The sequence below is a fragment of the Octodon degus genome, unplaced genomic scaffold (genome assembly GCF_000260255.1).
Source record: "Octodon degus isolate 3935 unplaced genomic scaffold, OctDeg1.0 scaffold00123, whole genome shotgun sequence".
NCBI classification, from domain to species: domain Eukaryota; kingdom Metazoa; phylum Chordata; class Mammalia; order Rodentia; family Octodontidae; genus Octodon; species Octodon degus.
In genome coordinates, this window is record NW_004524699.1 from 1,678,206 (window position 1) to 1,693,097 (window position 14,892).

The 14,892-nt window shown below is 62.0% G+C and overlaps 2 protein-coding genes across 2 annotated transcripts in view; one reads left to right on the forward strand and one right to left on the reverse strand.

Annotated features, from left to right (window-relative positions):
* The window catches only part of Pmpca (peptidase, mitochondrial processing alpha subunit), a 7,892-nt gene extending 1,664 nt beyond the window's left edge, over nt 1-6,228 (forward strand). The window contains exons 3-14 of the mRNA XM_004640531.2: nt 138-340; nt 1,346-1,425; nt 1,655-1,737; nt 2,096-2,190; nt 2,797-2,897; nt 3,449-3,712; nt 3,879-3,971; nt 4,093-4,211; nt 4,313-4,403; nt 4,474-4,536; nt 5,163-5,307; nt 5,818-6,228. Of these exons, the coding sequence (XP_004640588.2) occupies nt 138-340; nt 1,346-1,425; nt 1,655-1,737; nt 2,096-2,190; nt 2,797-2,897; nt 3,449-3,712; nt 3,879-3,971; nt 4,093-4,211; nt 4,313-4,403; nt 4,474-4,536; nt 5,163-5,307; nt 5,818-5,987 (1,507 nt within the window). The 3' untranslated portion in view covers nt 5,988-6,228. The remainder of the gene's footprint in view (nt 1-137; nt 341-1,345; nt 1,426-1,654; nt 1,738-2,095; nt 2,191-2,796; nt 2,898-3,448; nt 3,713-3,878; nt 3,972-4,092; nt 4,212-4,312; nt 4,404-4,473; nt 4,537-5,162; nt 5,308-5,817) is intronic.
* Nucleotides 6,229-7,138: 910 nt separating this feature from the next.
* Inpp5e (inositol polyphosphate-5-phosphatase E) lies at nt 7,139-14,871 on the reverse strand. The gene is made up of 10 exons (XM_004640532.2): nt 13,804-14,871; nt 11,201-11,324; nt 10,799-10,896; nt 10,054-10,178; nt 9,852-9,971; nt 9,599-9,706; nt 9,264-9,425; nt 9,079-9,194; nt 8,522-8,658; nt 7,139-8,153 (listed from the first exon to the last, which is right to left on the reverse strand). Exons 1-10 carry the CDS (start codon nt 14,622-14,624, stop codon nt 8,021-8,023), a joined length of 1,944 nt encoding a protein of 647 aa, XP_004640589.1. The 5' UTR covers nt 14,625-14,871; the 3' UTR covers nt 7,139-8,020.
* Nucleotides 14,872-14,892: the final 21 nt, after the last annotated feature.

The window sequence follows — 14,892 nt, forward strand, 5'->3', positions numbered from 1 at the left end:
GCTGCGACGCGGGCGGGGCGGCGGCGGCCTCGCTTTCCGGGGGGCGCCCGGGACCCCCTGCGCGCGTGGCCGTTAGACCCGAGGACGGGCCGCCCTGCTCGCGCCCGCGGTGGTCACGGCCGGGGTCTCGGTTGCAGGTTGGGACTCGCTGCGCGCAGGCGGTTTAGTAGCGCAGGCGCCTACGCCAACGTCCCGCTCACCGCGCCCCTGCCCGGGGTACCCAGGCCGATTTTCGCTACAGTCGACGGACAGGAAAAGTTCGAAACCAGAGTCACCACGCTGGATAATGGGCTCCGCGTAGCGTCTCAGAATAAGTTTGGCCAGTTTTGTACAGTGGGAAGTAAGTACTTCTTGAGAAGTCTTCTTTAAGGATTTATTGGTACAGGGCTGCACAATGCAGTTTGGACTTGTAGTGATCCTCCTGTCTCAGCCTCCCCAGCACTGGGACTACAGGCGTGTGCCACCACGTGCCCTTGGTTCCAGGGCTGGCACGGCATACGGTACCCGGGATGGAACCCAGGTCCGTGTACTGGTCAGGCGGGCCCTTAGACCGCCGAGCTATCTCCCCAGTCCCTGTCAATTTTAATTAGCTGGTCTGTGAACGGAGCCTTAAGTGGAAGCAGATCTGAAACTTGGTTTGGGGAGATGGCTCAGTGGCACGGTGCCTGCCTGGCAAGCACAAGGTGCTAAGCTCATTTCCGGGTGTCTAATAACAACAATAATAACCTGAAACTTTCCTGGTGTGGTGCTGCATGCCGGTAGCCTGAACTGCCCTAGGGTGAAGCACCAGCATGGTAAATTCAAGGCCAGGCCTGGCAACTTTGTAAGATCCTGTCTCAAAAAGGGGTGGAAGTGTAGGTGTAGAGCTGAAGGTAGACTGCCCGGGCCCAATCCTGGGGTGGGGCGATACCGGAAAACTTGTGGCCATTTTTGGTAGTAGCATTTGTGGTAGGCTGCCCTCCCTTTTTCCTACCTTGCTGTAATCCTAGAACATTGCCGCCTAAATCCTGTAGACGTATGCAAACCTGGTGTGCGCAGCAGTGACGGAGTCCACAAGCAAGGCCTTCTGCTTACAGACTGTTCTAAGGCCTTCAACAGAATTTTGCTTTCATTCACAGACTTCATTTCAGGTGACAAACACAACCATGGCCATCTTCCCCCAAATTATAAAGTACATGAAGCCTGTGGACTGAGGTGCCACTGTACACGTGTGGAGCTGTCATCACCCCCAAGACGTGGCCGTGGCCATCGCCCTCATCTGGTTATCTCTGGAGTCACAGTTGGCGGAAATGGTTAAACCTTCTCTCCCGAATATCTCATTTAACCTCTTTTTTTTCATTACCAGTTCTTATTAACTCAGGATCAAGATACGAAGCAAAGTATATTAATGGGATTGCTCACTTTTTGGAGAAATTGGCATTTTCGGTCAGTGTCCAGTGTGTGATGTTTGGAGAATGCTTAGGAAAGGGTGTTTCTAAATGTCTCCCCTCCTGGGATGGTGGTTCTGATAAAATGGTGGTATTAGGGCTAATGGTGTTTTAAGCTAAAATGTAATTTGCGTTTGTGTTTTGAAAGAAGGAAGTTTTCTCAAAGGCTATACTGTTTGTGGCTGATTTGTATTCCTCATTTAATCCTTTGTGTTTATTTTTGTCAGTCGACTGCCCGGTTTGACAGCAAAGATGAGATTCTGCTCACCTTGGAGAAGCATGGGGGCATCTGTGACTGCCAGACCTCCAGGTAGCTCTGCGGTCACACGCTTCCTGTCCATGTGCAGCTGCTCCTGTCCAGGGCCAGCAGCGGGTAGGCGGGGCCAGAGCCGTAGGTAGCAGCCGTGACACTGGGCACCCGTCCTGGGAAGGCCAGTGCCTTACCTTGCAGCCGTGCTGCATGGTGGGATGCAGGGCAGGTCCTGGTCCCACGATGCTCACGGGGTGGGCAGAGGCCTCTTGCGTGGTAATGACCAAGAGTCAGGGGAAGGGAAGAGGAAGCGTGCTGTGAGGACTGCGCTGGGTGCTCTGCGGGGTGTTGGGGGCCCAGGTGCGGCCGAGACATCCTGCCGGGGGCAGGCCTGGCGTCAGTGCCTTGCTCCTTCCAGAGACACCACCATGTATGCCGTGTCTGCCGACAGCAGAGGTCTGGACACCGTCGTGGGCTTGCTGGCCGACGTGGTCCTACAGCCCTGCCTGACAGGTACAGATGGCATGCTGGGGTCCTGGGGCTGGGGGCAGGAGGGGTGAGGAGCAGCACATACTGGGGGCCATGGGCTCACCCTGCAGTGACACAGTGTCGCTCTGGGATAGTACCAGGATCAGGAAGCCCTTGGCAGGCTTGGACCCTGCATGCATGCTGTCCTGGGTCCTGTGCCCTCTGGCAGCCGTCATGGGGAGTCCCCAGTGCTCTGATCTGTTTGCACATTTCAAGCCTGTAAGCTAGCTTTTATTTCAGAAGCTTCTCTAAATGCTAAGGGCAGGGTGCTGCACAGGAGAGGCTGCTGTTTTTCCCAGGGTCTGATGTGTGTGTGTGTGTGTGTCATAGCTGCCTGGCCTCAGGGCTATGGTTCGGTTGGGGCTCTGTGGTCCTGGCCTCAGGGAGCTGGTGGAGTGGCGACACTGGTCTATGCCTGTTCCCTACACGGCTTCCTGTCAGGTCTTGTGTCCTCAGAGTTGGACCTGGGACAGTCAGGTCAGTGCCCCGCAGTGCCTGTGGCCTGGGCTGGGCCAGCTCAGCATCTGAGGAAGGCGTTGCAGGCGGCACGCTCACTGCCTCAGGCTGAGCCCATCTGGGGGTTCCTTGCAGACGAGGAGCTGGAAATGACCCGGATGGCTGTTCAGTTTGAGCTGGAGGACCTGAACATGCGGCCTGACCCCGAGCCCCTCCTCACTGAGATGATCCATGAGGTAAACCAGCTCACATGCCCATTTCTGCCCCAGGCTCTGTGCTGGGCATGGACACAAGGTCGCTGGCTCCTGCGTGTCCTGCATGTTCGTGGTCGCCTCCATTTTTCCTTTACGCCAGCAGTGCAGGCACCCAGTACTGTGCGTGTCAGGCAGGCAGCTGCTCTGCCTGGGAACAGCCTTCGTGTAGGAGTCGCCCCAGCCCCGTTCACGTTTCCACTTCTTGAGCAGGCTGTTGACTTTTTCCATCTATAGAAGGGCACTTTCTTTCTTTTTTTTTTTTTTTTCCTTTTTGGTGCTGGAGATCGAACTCAGAACATTGCGTTTGCCGGGCAGGCACTTACGCTGCTGAGCTGCATCCCGGCCCCATCTTCCTTTCTCGGTGGCGCTCCATCCTAGACTGCAGGCTTTGCTACCTTTGCACGCACCCCAGAGGCGATGTCAGACCACAGCCAGGTGTCCTTATGTGTCAGGCTTGCCCAGACGCGGCTGGCAGCACGTGACACCCTGGGGGAGCCTGGACCCTCACGTGTCCTTGTGTTGTGCCCACTCAGGCTGCTTACAGGGGGAACACTGTGGGCCTCCGTCGGTTCTGCCCCGCGGAGAACATCGCCAGGATCAACCGGGAGGTGCTGCATGCCTACCTGAGAAGCTACTACACGCCGGGGCGCATGGTGCTGGCCGGCGTGGGCGTGGAGCACGAGCACCTGGTGGCGTGCGCGGCCAGACACCTCCTGGGGGTGACGCCAGCCTGGGGGGCTACAGGCGCCACAGCCGTGGACAGATCAGTGGCACAGTACACTGGCGGGATTGTCAAGGTAACGGCACTGTGCCTCGTCAGTTACCTTGGTGCCCTGAGTGCGTCTGTGCTGCTCCTCTGCGTATGTGCAGCCCAGGACCCTGTACCCATGTCCCCTTGTCTCAGAGGGCTTGGCACACGGCTCAGGACCTGTGTGTGCCCGCGCTCCATTGATCTCATTGTAGCTGGAGAGGGACATGTCCAGTGTCAGCCCCGGCCCGACCCCAATCCCCGAGCTTGCCCACATCATGGTGGGCCTGGAGAGCTGCTCCTTCCTGGTGAGTCTGGGCACAGGGGTGGCACCTGTGTGGGCGTGGCCCAGGCTCCTTCCTGGCAAGTCGGCATGGGGCAGCACCCGTGTGGGCGTGGCCCCGTCCGAGCTGGCACCCGCGCCTGCAGGACGACGACTTCATCCCTTTCGCGGTGCTGAACATGATGATGGGTGGCGGCGGCTCCTTCTCAGCTGGCGGCCCCGGCAAGGGCATGTTCTCTAGGCTCTACCTCAACGTGCTCAATAGGTCAGCAATTCCCTGGCTCCTGCAGGGCGTGGGCTTCAAGGCCATAGTGTCCTCCTGTGGCTGTGGCCTGATGTTGCTGGGCACCTTCTGTCCCCTCACAGGTACCACTGGATGTACAACGCCACCTCCTACCACCACAGCTACGAGGACACTGGCCTCCTGTGTATTCACGCTAGTGCCGACCCCAGACAGGTGCGGGCACAGCAGCAGGAGGTGGGGGTGGCCGGCTGGTGGTGCTGCTGACACCTCATTTCCTGCATAGGTTCGAGACATGGTGGAAATCATCACAAGGGAGTTTATCCTGATGGGCGGAACTGTCGACACGGTAAGGCAGCTCCAAGCTCCTGTGTACTTGCCGTCCGCATCAGCAGGGAGGGCCCGGTCGGAAGTGGCTGGCAGTGTCCTGGGGCAGTGTGACCTTCCTCCTCAGCCACCCCTTCTAGAACAGTGTACCATGGAGGCTCTGTGGCTGACGGCCTTGGCCGGGCTATTTCATGCTTGAATCTAAGCTCAGGGGTGGAGCAGTTCTGTGGTGTAAGCAAGGTCTTGGGGGTCAGTCCCTGCACCCCAAGAGTCTCCACAGCTGACCTTTCAGCGTTTGTCTTTATGTTTGGTGGCTCCAGACCCTCAGGCTTGTCCTTCCTGGGACTGCTGGGCCTCACTCTTCCCAGTTGCTAGGGGCTCGGGGAGTGCGGTACAGGGGCTCGGTGCCGTGCTGCCTCGCAGGCTGGGCCCGGTGCACAGGGCCTAAGGAACCAGGACCACTTAACCTGTTGCAGCGAAGAGAAACTGGTGGGCAAGTCTGCCCCATCCCTGTGTTGTCCCTGGCCTGTAGATGGGGTCTAGGCAACGACCTGTGTGCCCAGGGCGTAGCTGCCCCTGCCCGTGCACCGTGCTGCGGTTCCCATCGGTCAGCGGGTGACCTGACGGGTGGGTGCCTGTGGCCCTCAGGTGGAGCTGGAGCGGGCCAAGACGCAGCTGATGTCCATGCTCATGATGAACCTGGAGTCCAGACCGGTGATCTTCGAGGATGTGGGCAGGCAGGTGCTGGCCACGCACTCCCGCAAGCTGCCGCACGAGCTCTGTGCGCTCATCCGTGAGTGAGAGCTGCATCAGGCTGCCCAGCAGCTAATCCCTGCTCTGTCTGTACCAGCGGGCACTTGGGGTGTGGCCAGCCCTCTCGCCCAGGGGATGCCCCACACGGGGTCTTTTCGGACAGCAGTCCCTGATGCAGGTGGCGGCGTGGTCTCTGCCCTTGTGGCCCTGTGCAGGGCATCCCACTTGTGTGCTAGGTTCTTCGGGGAGGTCAGCTGGCATCACCGCAGAGCTCTGGGTCGCTGCAGGGAGGGAGTGTGCCCTGCTTTGTGGGCACTGGAGCCACAGTACCACGCAGGTCCTGGGCCCTCCTGCAGATGGCTGCCTGGCCGGCGCTGCCTTCCCCAGGTCTCCTGGCAGCTCCCGGCCCCATCCTTGCACCCATCCCTGCAGCCCCTTGTCCCTCTCCCCTGATGGTCAGGCCCCGCTGTCCGGGAGCGCAGTCCCTTCCACCCTCACTCGCCCGCTGGGTGGGATGGGGCTCAGTCTGACATGTCTTGCTCCACACTAGGTGAGGTGAAGCCGGAGGACATCAAGCGGGTGGCTGCAAAGATGCTTCGAGGGAAGCCTGCTGTGGCGGCCCTGGGCGACCTGAGCAGCCTGCCCAGCTACGAGCACATCCAGGCCGCACTGTCGAGCCGGGATGGACGCCTGCCCAGGATGTACCGGCTCTTCCGGTAGGGTCCCTGGAGACCCAGATAGACAGCAGCGTGCACACGCGTGGAGTGACGTGGAGGTGCCTGGCTGGTGGCACACGGGGCGCTCAGACCCGGGCGCAGAGTTGGTGTGACTGTTGGAGCCTGAACCTCTCGTCCCTCCTGAAGGGAGCTTCCAGGCAGGGTGACTGACCCTTCTGGGCTGGGAAGCAGGGCCACTCAAGAGTGGGTGGCCACTCTGGGACTCATGCCAAGGCCACCCCACCCCACCCCCACTCTGGGAAGGCCAGATAAGCCGGAGGGGCGTGCACCACCGTCTCTGCCAATAAAGTTGTCACCACTTCCTGCCACGCTGTCTTCTTGCCTGGCTCCGGGATTAGTTGAGGCCGATGTGAGCTAGTCGGTGGGGTGTACACCTACAAGCCCAGAATGCTAGGAAGCAGGCGGTTTCCAAGTTCTAATCTAGCCTAGGCGACTCAGAGTCCATCTCCTAATTTGAACATTACAAGGGGCAGTGGAGGGAAGCTCCTTTAGCCCAGTACTGCAAGACAAAAGCTGTCTTAGACGGTAGCCCTGCTCGGGACCATCCAGTTTGGCCAGTGTCTTGGAGCCCGTCCCCCGTGGTAGGATGTACTGTGACCACCTCCCAAGTGTGGAGGGGCTCCGTGGGTGCTGGAAAGCTGCAAGGGTGAAGCCCCCACCATCATCAGGCACAGGGTGACACGCCACGTCCTACTGTGGACGTGAAGAGGTCTTGGGGGGCCCCGTAGGGCAGGCCAGGCACCCACCCTACGGGATTCTGTCGCTGGTGGCAGAGCCTTGGAACGGTGGTCACTGCAGGGTCCTGCTGAGACTGTGCCAGCACCTGCAGTGGCCTGTGTCTGGAGCTTAGGCTGTGCTACCTGCGAGGAGGCCTGAGGGTGGGGTCTGCAGGGCCAGCTTCCCGGGCTGGGGATGTGCTTGGAGGCTGTGGTGGCCCAGTCTGCCCCCAGGCTGGGCCTGCTTGGCCTGGAGCCCAGGACCCTCCCAGTACCCGTTCCCTGGGCTCCCCCTTGCTGGCCAGATGGCAGCATGCGGTAGGACCGGTACATGCAGTAGGAGCTGGCCCTGAACGCCTTCATCCCAGCCCACCCCTGAGCACAACTGCGCCTTTCCGCATGAGGGAAACCCAGTCAGCTCCCGGGTGTCCCTGAACTTGCCCCTCAAGCTCCAGCCCTAGAGATCCAGGTCTCTGCCTTCCTACGCTGTCCTCAGTGAAGTGCGCAAAAGCCGCAGCACGGACTTCGGAGCATGCAGAGCCCAGAGGGGTTTAAGATTTGATATATGCATGTATTTAAAAATATAAATATGGAAAAATAAATAATTTAACAGGCTGGCCTGGGTGTCCCTAGGATTCTACACTCAAGTCTACATCCTCCATGGTGGGGGGAGGTTGAAGCCCTGTAGGGTAAGGACCTAAGCAAGGGGCTGCTGACACTGTGGCTGAGGTCGCCCAGTGAGACTTGGGGCAAGGCAGGGAGGTGGGCCTCCCATAGCTGGGGCCACTGGGGCAGGGTGAGTGTGCCACCAGGGTCTGCTGTGGCCTCGGAGGCTTCCTCGGCCTTAGGGGGTTCTGGAGTGCCCAGGGGCTGAGGCCCAGAGGACACGGGCTATACCATGACCTCCACAGACGCCTGTGTGGTGTGGGCTCTGGGTGGGGGCACTCAGGCCCAGGGCTTGGATTGAGCACTGAAGCAGAGGTGAGCCTGCAGCCCTCGCAAGCAGGAAACGGGAATCCGGCTGCTGTCCAGGGCAGAACAGCTCAGATACCTGTCATTCATGGGGCTGGAGTGCAGATGCCCTGAGAGAGCCCCGCCCCCCCCCGTTGGGGGTCACAGGGACACCAGTGGGCATGGCGTGCCAGGCCCCTGGGCTGCCCTGGGCTTTCCCGGTGAGAAGTGGGGCAGCCCCACAGCTGTGCATGGGGACCATAATGGAGGGACACCAGAGAGCAGACCCCCAGCTCTTCCAGGGATTCGTGGTCCTGAGTTGCAGGTCACAATGGGGCCTCTGGGGACTTCAAGACACCGAGCAGATGGCGCTGGAGCTCTGGTTCTTCAGGGCTTGCTGTCTCTGAATTTCTTTTGAAATCCGTCTCTTAATTCCAATCAGGTATAGCTCTCGGTCAAACTTGCCAGCAGCCAGAGGAATGCTTCGGAAAGGTGGGTGACAGGGTGCCCGGTGTCCCTCGATCCCCGGACAGGGACACTGAGGGTTGCACACACCACGGGGACAGGGCCCTGCCTTGTCCCTCTACCAGCTCCAAGTCCCCAGGGCTCATCTTCAGGAGTCTTGAGCAGAGTGGGACTGCTCTGCTCCAAGGTCCCACAGACACCAGGCTCACGGGTGGGAGGAGCCACAGGTCATGTGATGGGGGATCACTTCAATCCCGGAAGCTGCCTGCACCCCGCCCCTCCGTGCTGCAGCACAATATGACCACCCACGTACCTCGCGTGTGTTGCCACCCAGGGCAGACCCCCCGCCAGCCCGGCCCGGCCCGAGGAACACAGAGGGGCTCACTTGTCTCGTCCAGGTCGTACGCGCACCCGGAACAGGCCGTACACCGGGCGGTGGTCAGACGTTTTGATCCCAGGGCAGGAGGAGTAGGTCACGGGCTGGATGTCCCCCTTGTGGCGGCTTCTGTACAGAACCCGGTCCTTGGAGACAGGGAGCAGGGCACTGACTGTGACAGCAACGCTGCACTGGGCGGCTCGGGGTGGACGTCAGGCCTCAGCACCGGGGGCCCGGCCAGCTGCCCCCAGCTCTGGGGCCGCCTCTATGTCCCCCACACGTCATGGACGCGGCGGGCCTTGGGATGCCAGGCTGGGCCAGCGCCGCCCACTCCTTTGCTGATGCTAAGAGGGATGATGGAGCATATGCAATCGGCGGTGACTGGGGGGACTGGCCACCCCGGGGTACTTCTGGGGAACCTCATGGGCGGGGCCACCCTCAGCAAGAAAGGTCACTGTGGGCTGGCGAGAACACAAGTGCGGGCCCGCGCAGACTGCTGGTCTCACTGGCCCGGGCACTGGGCAGCAGCACAGCACTTGGGTCCTCTCCCAGAGGAGCAGGCCTACCGTGTATGAGGGCGTCCTCTGCTTGGAGGTGCTGTCATAGGTGTCCTTCCCGAGATCAAACTTGTAGGAGGGCAGGAAGACAATGTCTGGCTCCTGGAAGCCCCTGAAGACTGATCCTGTGAGGGCACAGCGTTCAGTCCGGAGCCAGCCCACCCTGCCTGCGCCCCCCGCAAGCCCCCTCTCACCGTTCTTCATCTCCCGCGTGAGCTGGTCCTGCTGCAGCAAGGCCTGCACGGCCGCCTCCCGCTCCTGCCTCAGCGCGGCTTCCACTGCCACGCGCCCACCACCCAGGCGGAAGTTGAAATCTCCAAACCAGAACACCTCATCAAAGCGGGTGGTGACATCCACTGGGCACAGAGGACAGCGTGTGGGCATCGGCCTCCCCGCGCCTGCTGTGGCCTCACTGCAGTGGCTCCCAGGGGCAGACCCTGACCCAGGCTGGGGACCAGGACAGAGGCCGTGCCAACGGCCAGCCTTGCGGACCACCTCGCCCTGCTGTGCTCTCCCCTCCCAGCTCTACCTGCGCTGGAGCGGTAGGGGTTGGTGTCGGGCACGTTCCGGGGCAGGGCCAGGGCTTGGACGGTCCTGGTGTAGTCCAGCAGCCGCTCTGCCACCTTCCCATCTCCGGCTGGGGGGACAGAGCGAGGCTGAGGGCTGCAGGTCTTGGGCACTGATTTCCTGCCCCGGCTGCCCACCTACCCCATCACCGCAGCGCCTGTGGGGCAGAGCTGCAGCCCAGCCCGAGAGCAGCGGGAGGGGCGCTGGTGACTCACAGGTGAAGTGGGAGGTGATGAAGAGGAAGGAGGTGCCGAAGAAGGTGAAGCTGGCGCCCAGGGCGCCCTTGGTCTTGATCTGGGACACAATGCGTGTGGTCACCGTGGCGCATTCCACCTCTGTGGGGGCCAGGCGGGGTCAGTGCCAGCGGCCGTTTCGCTTCCCGGGTCTGTCCGGGCGGCACAGGGGCTGCAGACCTACCTGAGCAGAACCAGATGAGGTCCCTGCGGATGAACAGGGACAGGTACAGCACGCCGTGGGCCGCCGAGGACAGCAGCACGTAGCGCGGGCCCAGCGTCTCCTGCAGCCGTGTCTCCCACTCTCGCCTGTGGAGCAGGTGGAGGGGCTGGGATGTGGTGTCTCCTGGCTCAGGAGGCACTGGGGACTCCAGGCCTGGACCTCGTGGGGGTGGGGGCACAGGCAGGTGCTAGGGCCACAGGTCGGACCCCCAAGGGAGAAGCAGGCCCTGCCCTCCAGCTACTGGTGGGGGCTGCTCATGAGCTTCCATAACCCACCAGGGTGCTTCTGCTGCACCCTGCTGAGACCCTCGGTGGGGGGCATGAGAGCCCCAGTGACGGCCCAAGAGCGCTGCTCCGCAGGCCATGCACACAACTGCACCCAGATGCTACCAGGCCGCACAGGCCAGCAAAGCCCTTCGGCGTCAGCCCAACATGGCCTCACAAGAAGCCAGCACTCTGGGAGACTGAGGCAGGAAGACTGCAAGTTTGAGCCTAGCCTGGACCACTAAGTGAGACGCTGCTTCAAAACAAAAAAGCTAAAAATAAGCTAAATGCGAAAAATGAAGAACTTTGGGATGGGACGTGGGGGAAAGCCTGGGCTCGGCCCAGCGGGGCGGGGCCAGCACTGCTCCTGCTGCCCTCCCGCTCTCATGGTCCATCGGCTGTCTACACAGAGGCCAAGGCCTTTTGTCTTAGGCGCCACCCACCTGTCAGAGCAGCCTTCCTGCACGCCAATGACGTACAGGTCCTGGGTGTAGTCGGCCTCGGTGGGCAGCAGCAGCTCGTCCAGGTTGGGTGGCAGCTCCTGCGGGGGAAGCCAGGAGTTGGTCAGGCCCAGAGCACTGCCTCTGAACAAGGGGAAATGGAAGCTGTGCCCAGCGATGATGCCCACGGACCCCAGGGAGCCAGACGCATCGGTGCACTGTGCCCCGGCGGTCTCCTCCTGGTCGGTGCCCAGGGCAGTGGCAGCCCCTCACCGCTTCACTGCTGCCCCCGCACGCCCCCACCATGCCCGGTGCCCACGGACCCTCTCCTGGAAGTGCCCTCCACACCCCTTGGCAGGGGCTGCAGCAGGCCAGGCCATGCACTGCGTCTCGCCTGCCTCTGACCTTCTGGCCCTGCATGTTCCACGTGGCCACGAAGAGCGCCAAGCTGCGGTCAGGGAAATACTGGGCCAGCTCCTCCGCGCCCAGCAGGGCCCCGCTGGCCAGCAGGCTGCCCTCCAGGTAGCTCCTGTGGGGAGAACTGTGTGAAGTGAGAGACCCTGACCCTGCCAGGCCCGCCTGCTGTGTGGACCACACAGGGAGTCACTCGCTCCTGAGGCGGCCTGCAGGCAGGCAGCACTACCGCTGGTGCGGGGCTGGGGTGGCAGCTCCCTCCCCCATCTCCCCACAGGCAGAGCCTGAGGGGCCATCTGGAGAAGCGGGAGAAGGCTACATGTAAATATGCCTGTCACCCCTGCTCCTGGGGAAGCTGAGGCAGGAGGAGTGCAGATTTAAGCCAGTCTGGGCAACTCAGGGAGACACTGTTAAAGATGAAATAAAAAGGGCTGGGGACACAGCACAGAGGCAGAGGGCTTGCCTAGCATGTAAGAGGCTTTAGGTTCAACTTCCAGTGGGCAAAACAAAACCATGATGAAGATGACCAGATGCCCATTACCAACAGGGCATGCCCCTGAGCCTGCTCAGGACGCACAAGCCCCTACAGGGAGACACAGCCTCGGTCTGCCATCAACCAGCACGACCTGCTGCACCCTTGTGGAAGGAAGCTCCCCCGCTTCACACCCTGTGAGACTCGAGGTGCTTGGACCTCTCCAGCCACCTACGGGGTGACAGCGTGGCTCACTGCAGAACATGGGTGGTGGCCACCGCCCTAGGCATGGCCACGGGGCCTCTTCCTCAGCTCTGCTAGCCTGGTCCTGGCTGCCAATCCCCTCCCTCAGCATCCTGAGTAGGTCCTGTGCCTGGGGACACAGCTGCACCAGGCGTCCACCTGCTGAAACCTCCACCAATTAACTGAGTGCCTGCTGTCACCCCTCTGCCCAGACCAGGGCCACGGCCAACCACCCCTGGGACGCAGGCAGCAGCCACTCTCAATAAGCTCTGCCTCCATGTCTTCAACTCAGTGAGAGTTTGATGTGGTGGTGCACACCTATAATCCCAGCACTTGCGGGGAGGGTCAAATTTGAGGCTAACCTGGGCTACAGAGTGAGAAAGAGGCTAGCCTGAACTACGTAGCAAGACCCTGTCTGAAAAAAAAAAAAAAAAAAAAGGTTCTGTGATGGCCTATGTTGACCCCGAACACTTTACCCATTTGCTGGGACACCTGAGGGGTTGGCTTGCAGAAGGCCAACACCTACACGGCTTCCACAGGTGTGCACCTGTCAGGAGGACACTTAGGACTCCTGCCTGTATCCCGGGGGGACCCCAGGGGGGTAGGAGGACACTTAGGACTCCTGCCTGTATCCCGGGGGGACCCCAGGGGGGCCAAGTAGGCCCGTGCAACCTGAGATGGCAGCATGGGCGCCAGCCCGCCAACTCCTTGTGGACGTGACCTTGTCTGTCTCAGGGTCACCTCCTCCGGTCATGCTGTCCTCCCAGGTCCTGCCTGTGTGGACCAGCTACAGTGCAGACCAGGCTGCTGGTGACATGGCACCGCCGAGCTCCAGGCCTCCCCGCTGGCCCCACCTCGCTGCTGGGTCCCCAAGCTGTGTGTCTGTCCTGCACGCATCGCTGCCCTCTTCCAGTTCTCAAGAACAGTCCGTCACAGTCGGTTTACGGACGCCCTTCGCTGCTCAAAGCCCCAGCTCACTCTGCAATCCCGACTCGCTAAGAAAACCTCACACATTTTTCCTGAAGACGGATTTACACCGTCTTCCTTAAGGCAGATTCTGGTTCCCAGGCTTGCTATGGTGGTGCACAACTGCAACCAGACTCCGGTGAGGAGCCCGGCTGGGTAATTCAGCAAGACCACAACTCAAGACAAAAGGTGCCAAGAGGGCCCGGCTCACTCCTCGGTACCAGGAGGAGGAACAAATGGGTACACCTATGGTGCAGATGCTTTGAGGAGCAGGCTGGGCCCCAGGCTGGCGCCAGGTACTGGGAAGTAAGGTGACCTGTGAGACAAGACGGGCGAGTGGGCTGCAGGACATGGCCACCCTAGGGCCTTGGAAGGCTCTGTGCAAACAAACTGGCTAGATCCCAGAGTCACCTGGGACTTAGGTCAGGGAAAGGTAAGTAATTGAACAGCCACAACTGGGAGGGTGGGGAGAGGAAGGGTCCCCAAGATCTTCGCGGAGAGGATGGCCAGCCCTGTCTGCAGAGCTGGGATTGACCACTAAAACCACCTGAGGCACTCAGTGACCGCAGGGTCACTGGTCAGGCAGGCCTGGGAAGCCAATGCCGGACCACTTTGCACCTCTTCTTGCACACACTTCCTGCTGGGCTACAGGAGTCTGCAGGGCCCCTCTCAGACCAAAGCCCAGGGCCCGGGCCAAGGGCAGAAAGGAATGGTTCGTGTGGCTGGGCCGCACCTGCAGTGCTCAGCACTGGAGGGCAGGGGTGACCCCTCAGCTTGGGTGCCATCTGCCTGGGGTCTTGGGCCAGTCACATCCACATCTGCCTAATGTCCTGCTAGCCTGTGCATGCCCTGAGTCCAGCACGCAGGGCTGAGGCGCTCTGTAGCAGGCGGTGGTGCAGGAGGGAGGCCCTACCTGCTGCGGATGTCCTTGGTACGGATGGGGGCCAGCAGGCTGAAGGAGGACCTGGCCGAGTGCAGCGAACGGTCATCACAGGCCAGGGGACTGCGAGGCCGGCTGGGACCCAGACTGCTGTGGGCACGGACCAGCCTGGTGGGGACAGCTTGCTTGCGGTCAGTCTGCTCAGAGTCCGCCTGGTTTGCAGTCCTCAGGGTGTTGGAGGCCACGGTGGGCTCCGAGGAGGATGGTGGGTGTGGGGTGCGTAGGCTGGCCAGCCTGGGGGAACCCCCAGCCGGGGTGGCCTCCCTGTGCAGGAGATCCAGGGATGTGCTGACCATGCCTGAGAGTCGGTCGCCCCAGGTCGGGCTCCCGCCCATGCTGCCCGTGGCCCAACGGGGCTTGGGGATCTCCTGCAAGGACGTGCTCAGGCAAGGCAGCGGGAGACCGCGGCCCAGGCTCTGGGGGGCCGTGCTCTGCACCGAGTCCCCGCTGAGACCCGCCCCGTCCTGGGCGGCCAGGTCCTCCTGGCTGCTTCGGAAGCGCCTCCTTCTCCAGCCTCTGTCATCGAGAGACAGGGCTCGCTCCAGCCTGGGCCGCATCGGGGGGCGTGGGGTGATGGGCTTCGCGGCGGCGGGCGAGGTCTCGCTGCCCGCTTCCGCGCGATCGTTGCGAGGGAGCGTGGGGCCGTCCTCGGGGGCCTCAGTGCAGGCGCCAGGCAGGGAGCCCGGGCTCAGGGCCAGGTCCCGGGCGGGGGCGGGAAGCCGCCCGCTGAGCGTCCCGGCCGGCCGCTGCCCGGGAGCCGCGGTGTGACGCAGACACACGGCCTTGGACGGCATGGTCGGCGGGCCGGGCCTCGGGGCGGCCACCGGGAGGAGGCTGGGTCGGGGAGGCGCGGTCAGAGGTCGCGGGCAGCGCCTTCGAGTCGCGGGCGCTCCATCCCGGGTCCCGGTGCCTGCGAGCCTTGGAGGGAACCCGCAGAGCTGCCGTTAGGACCCCGGACCCCATCTGAGGCCGCCCGCCGGCCCTGGAGGAGGCGCCGGCGAGGCCCAGAGCGGGGCCCGGGTGACGCCGGGAGCCACCTCCGCCCGCGGCCCACCTGCGCCG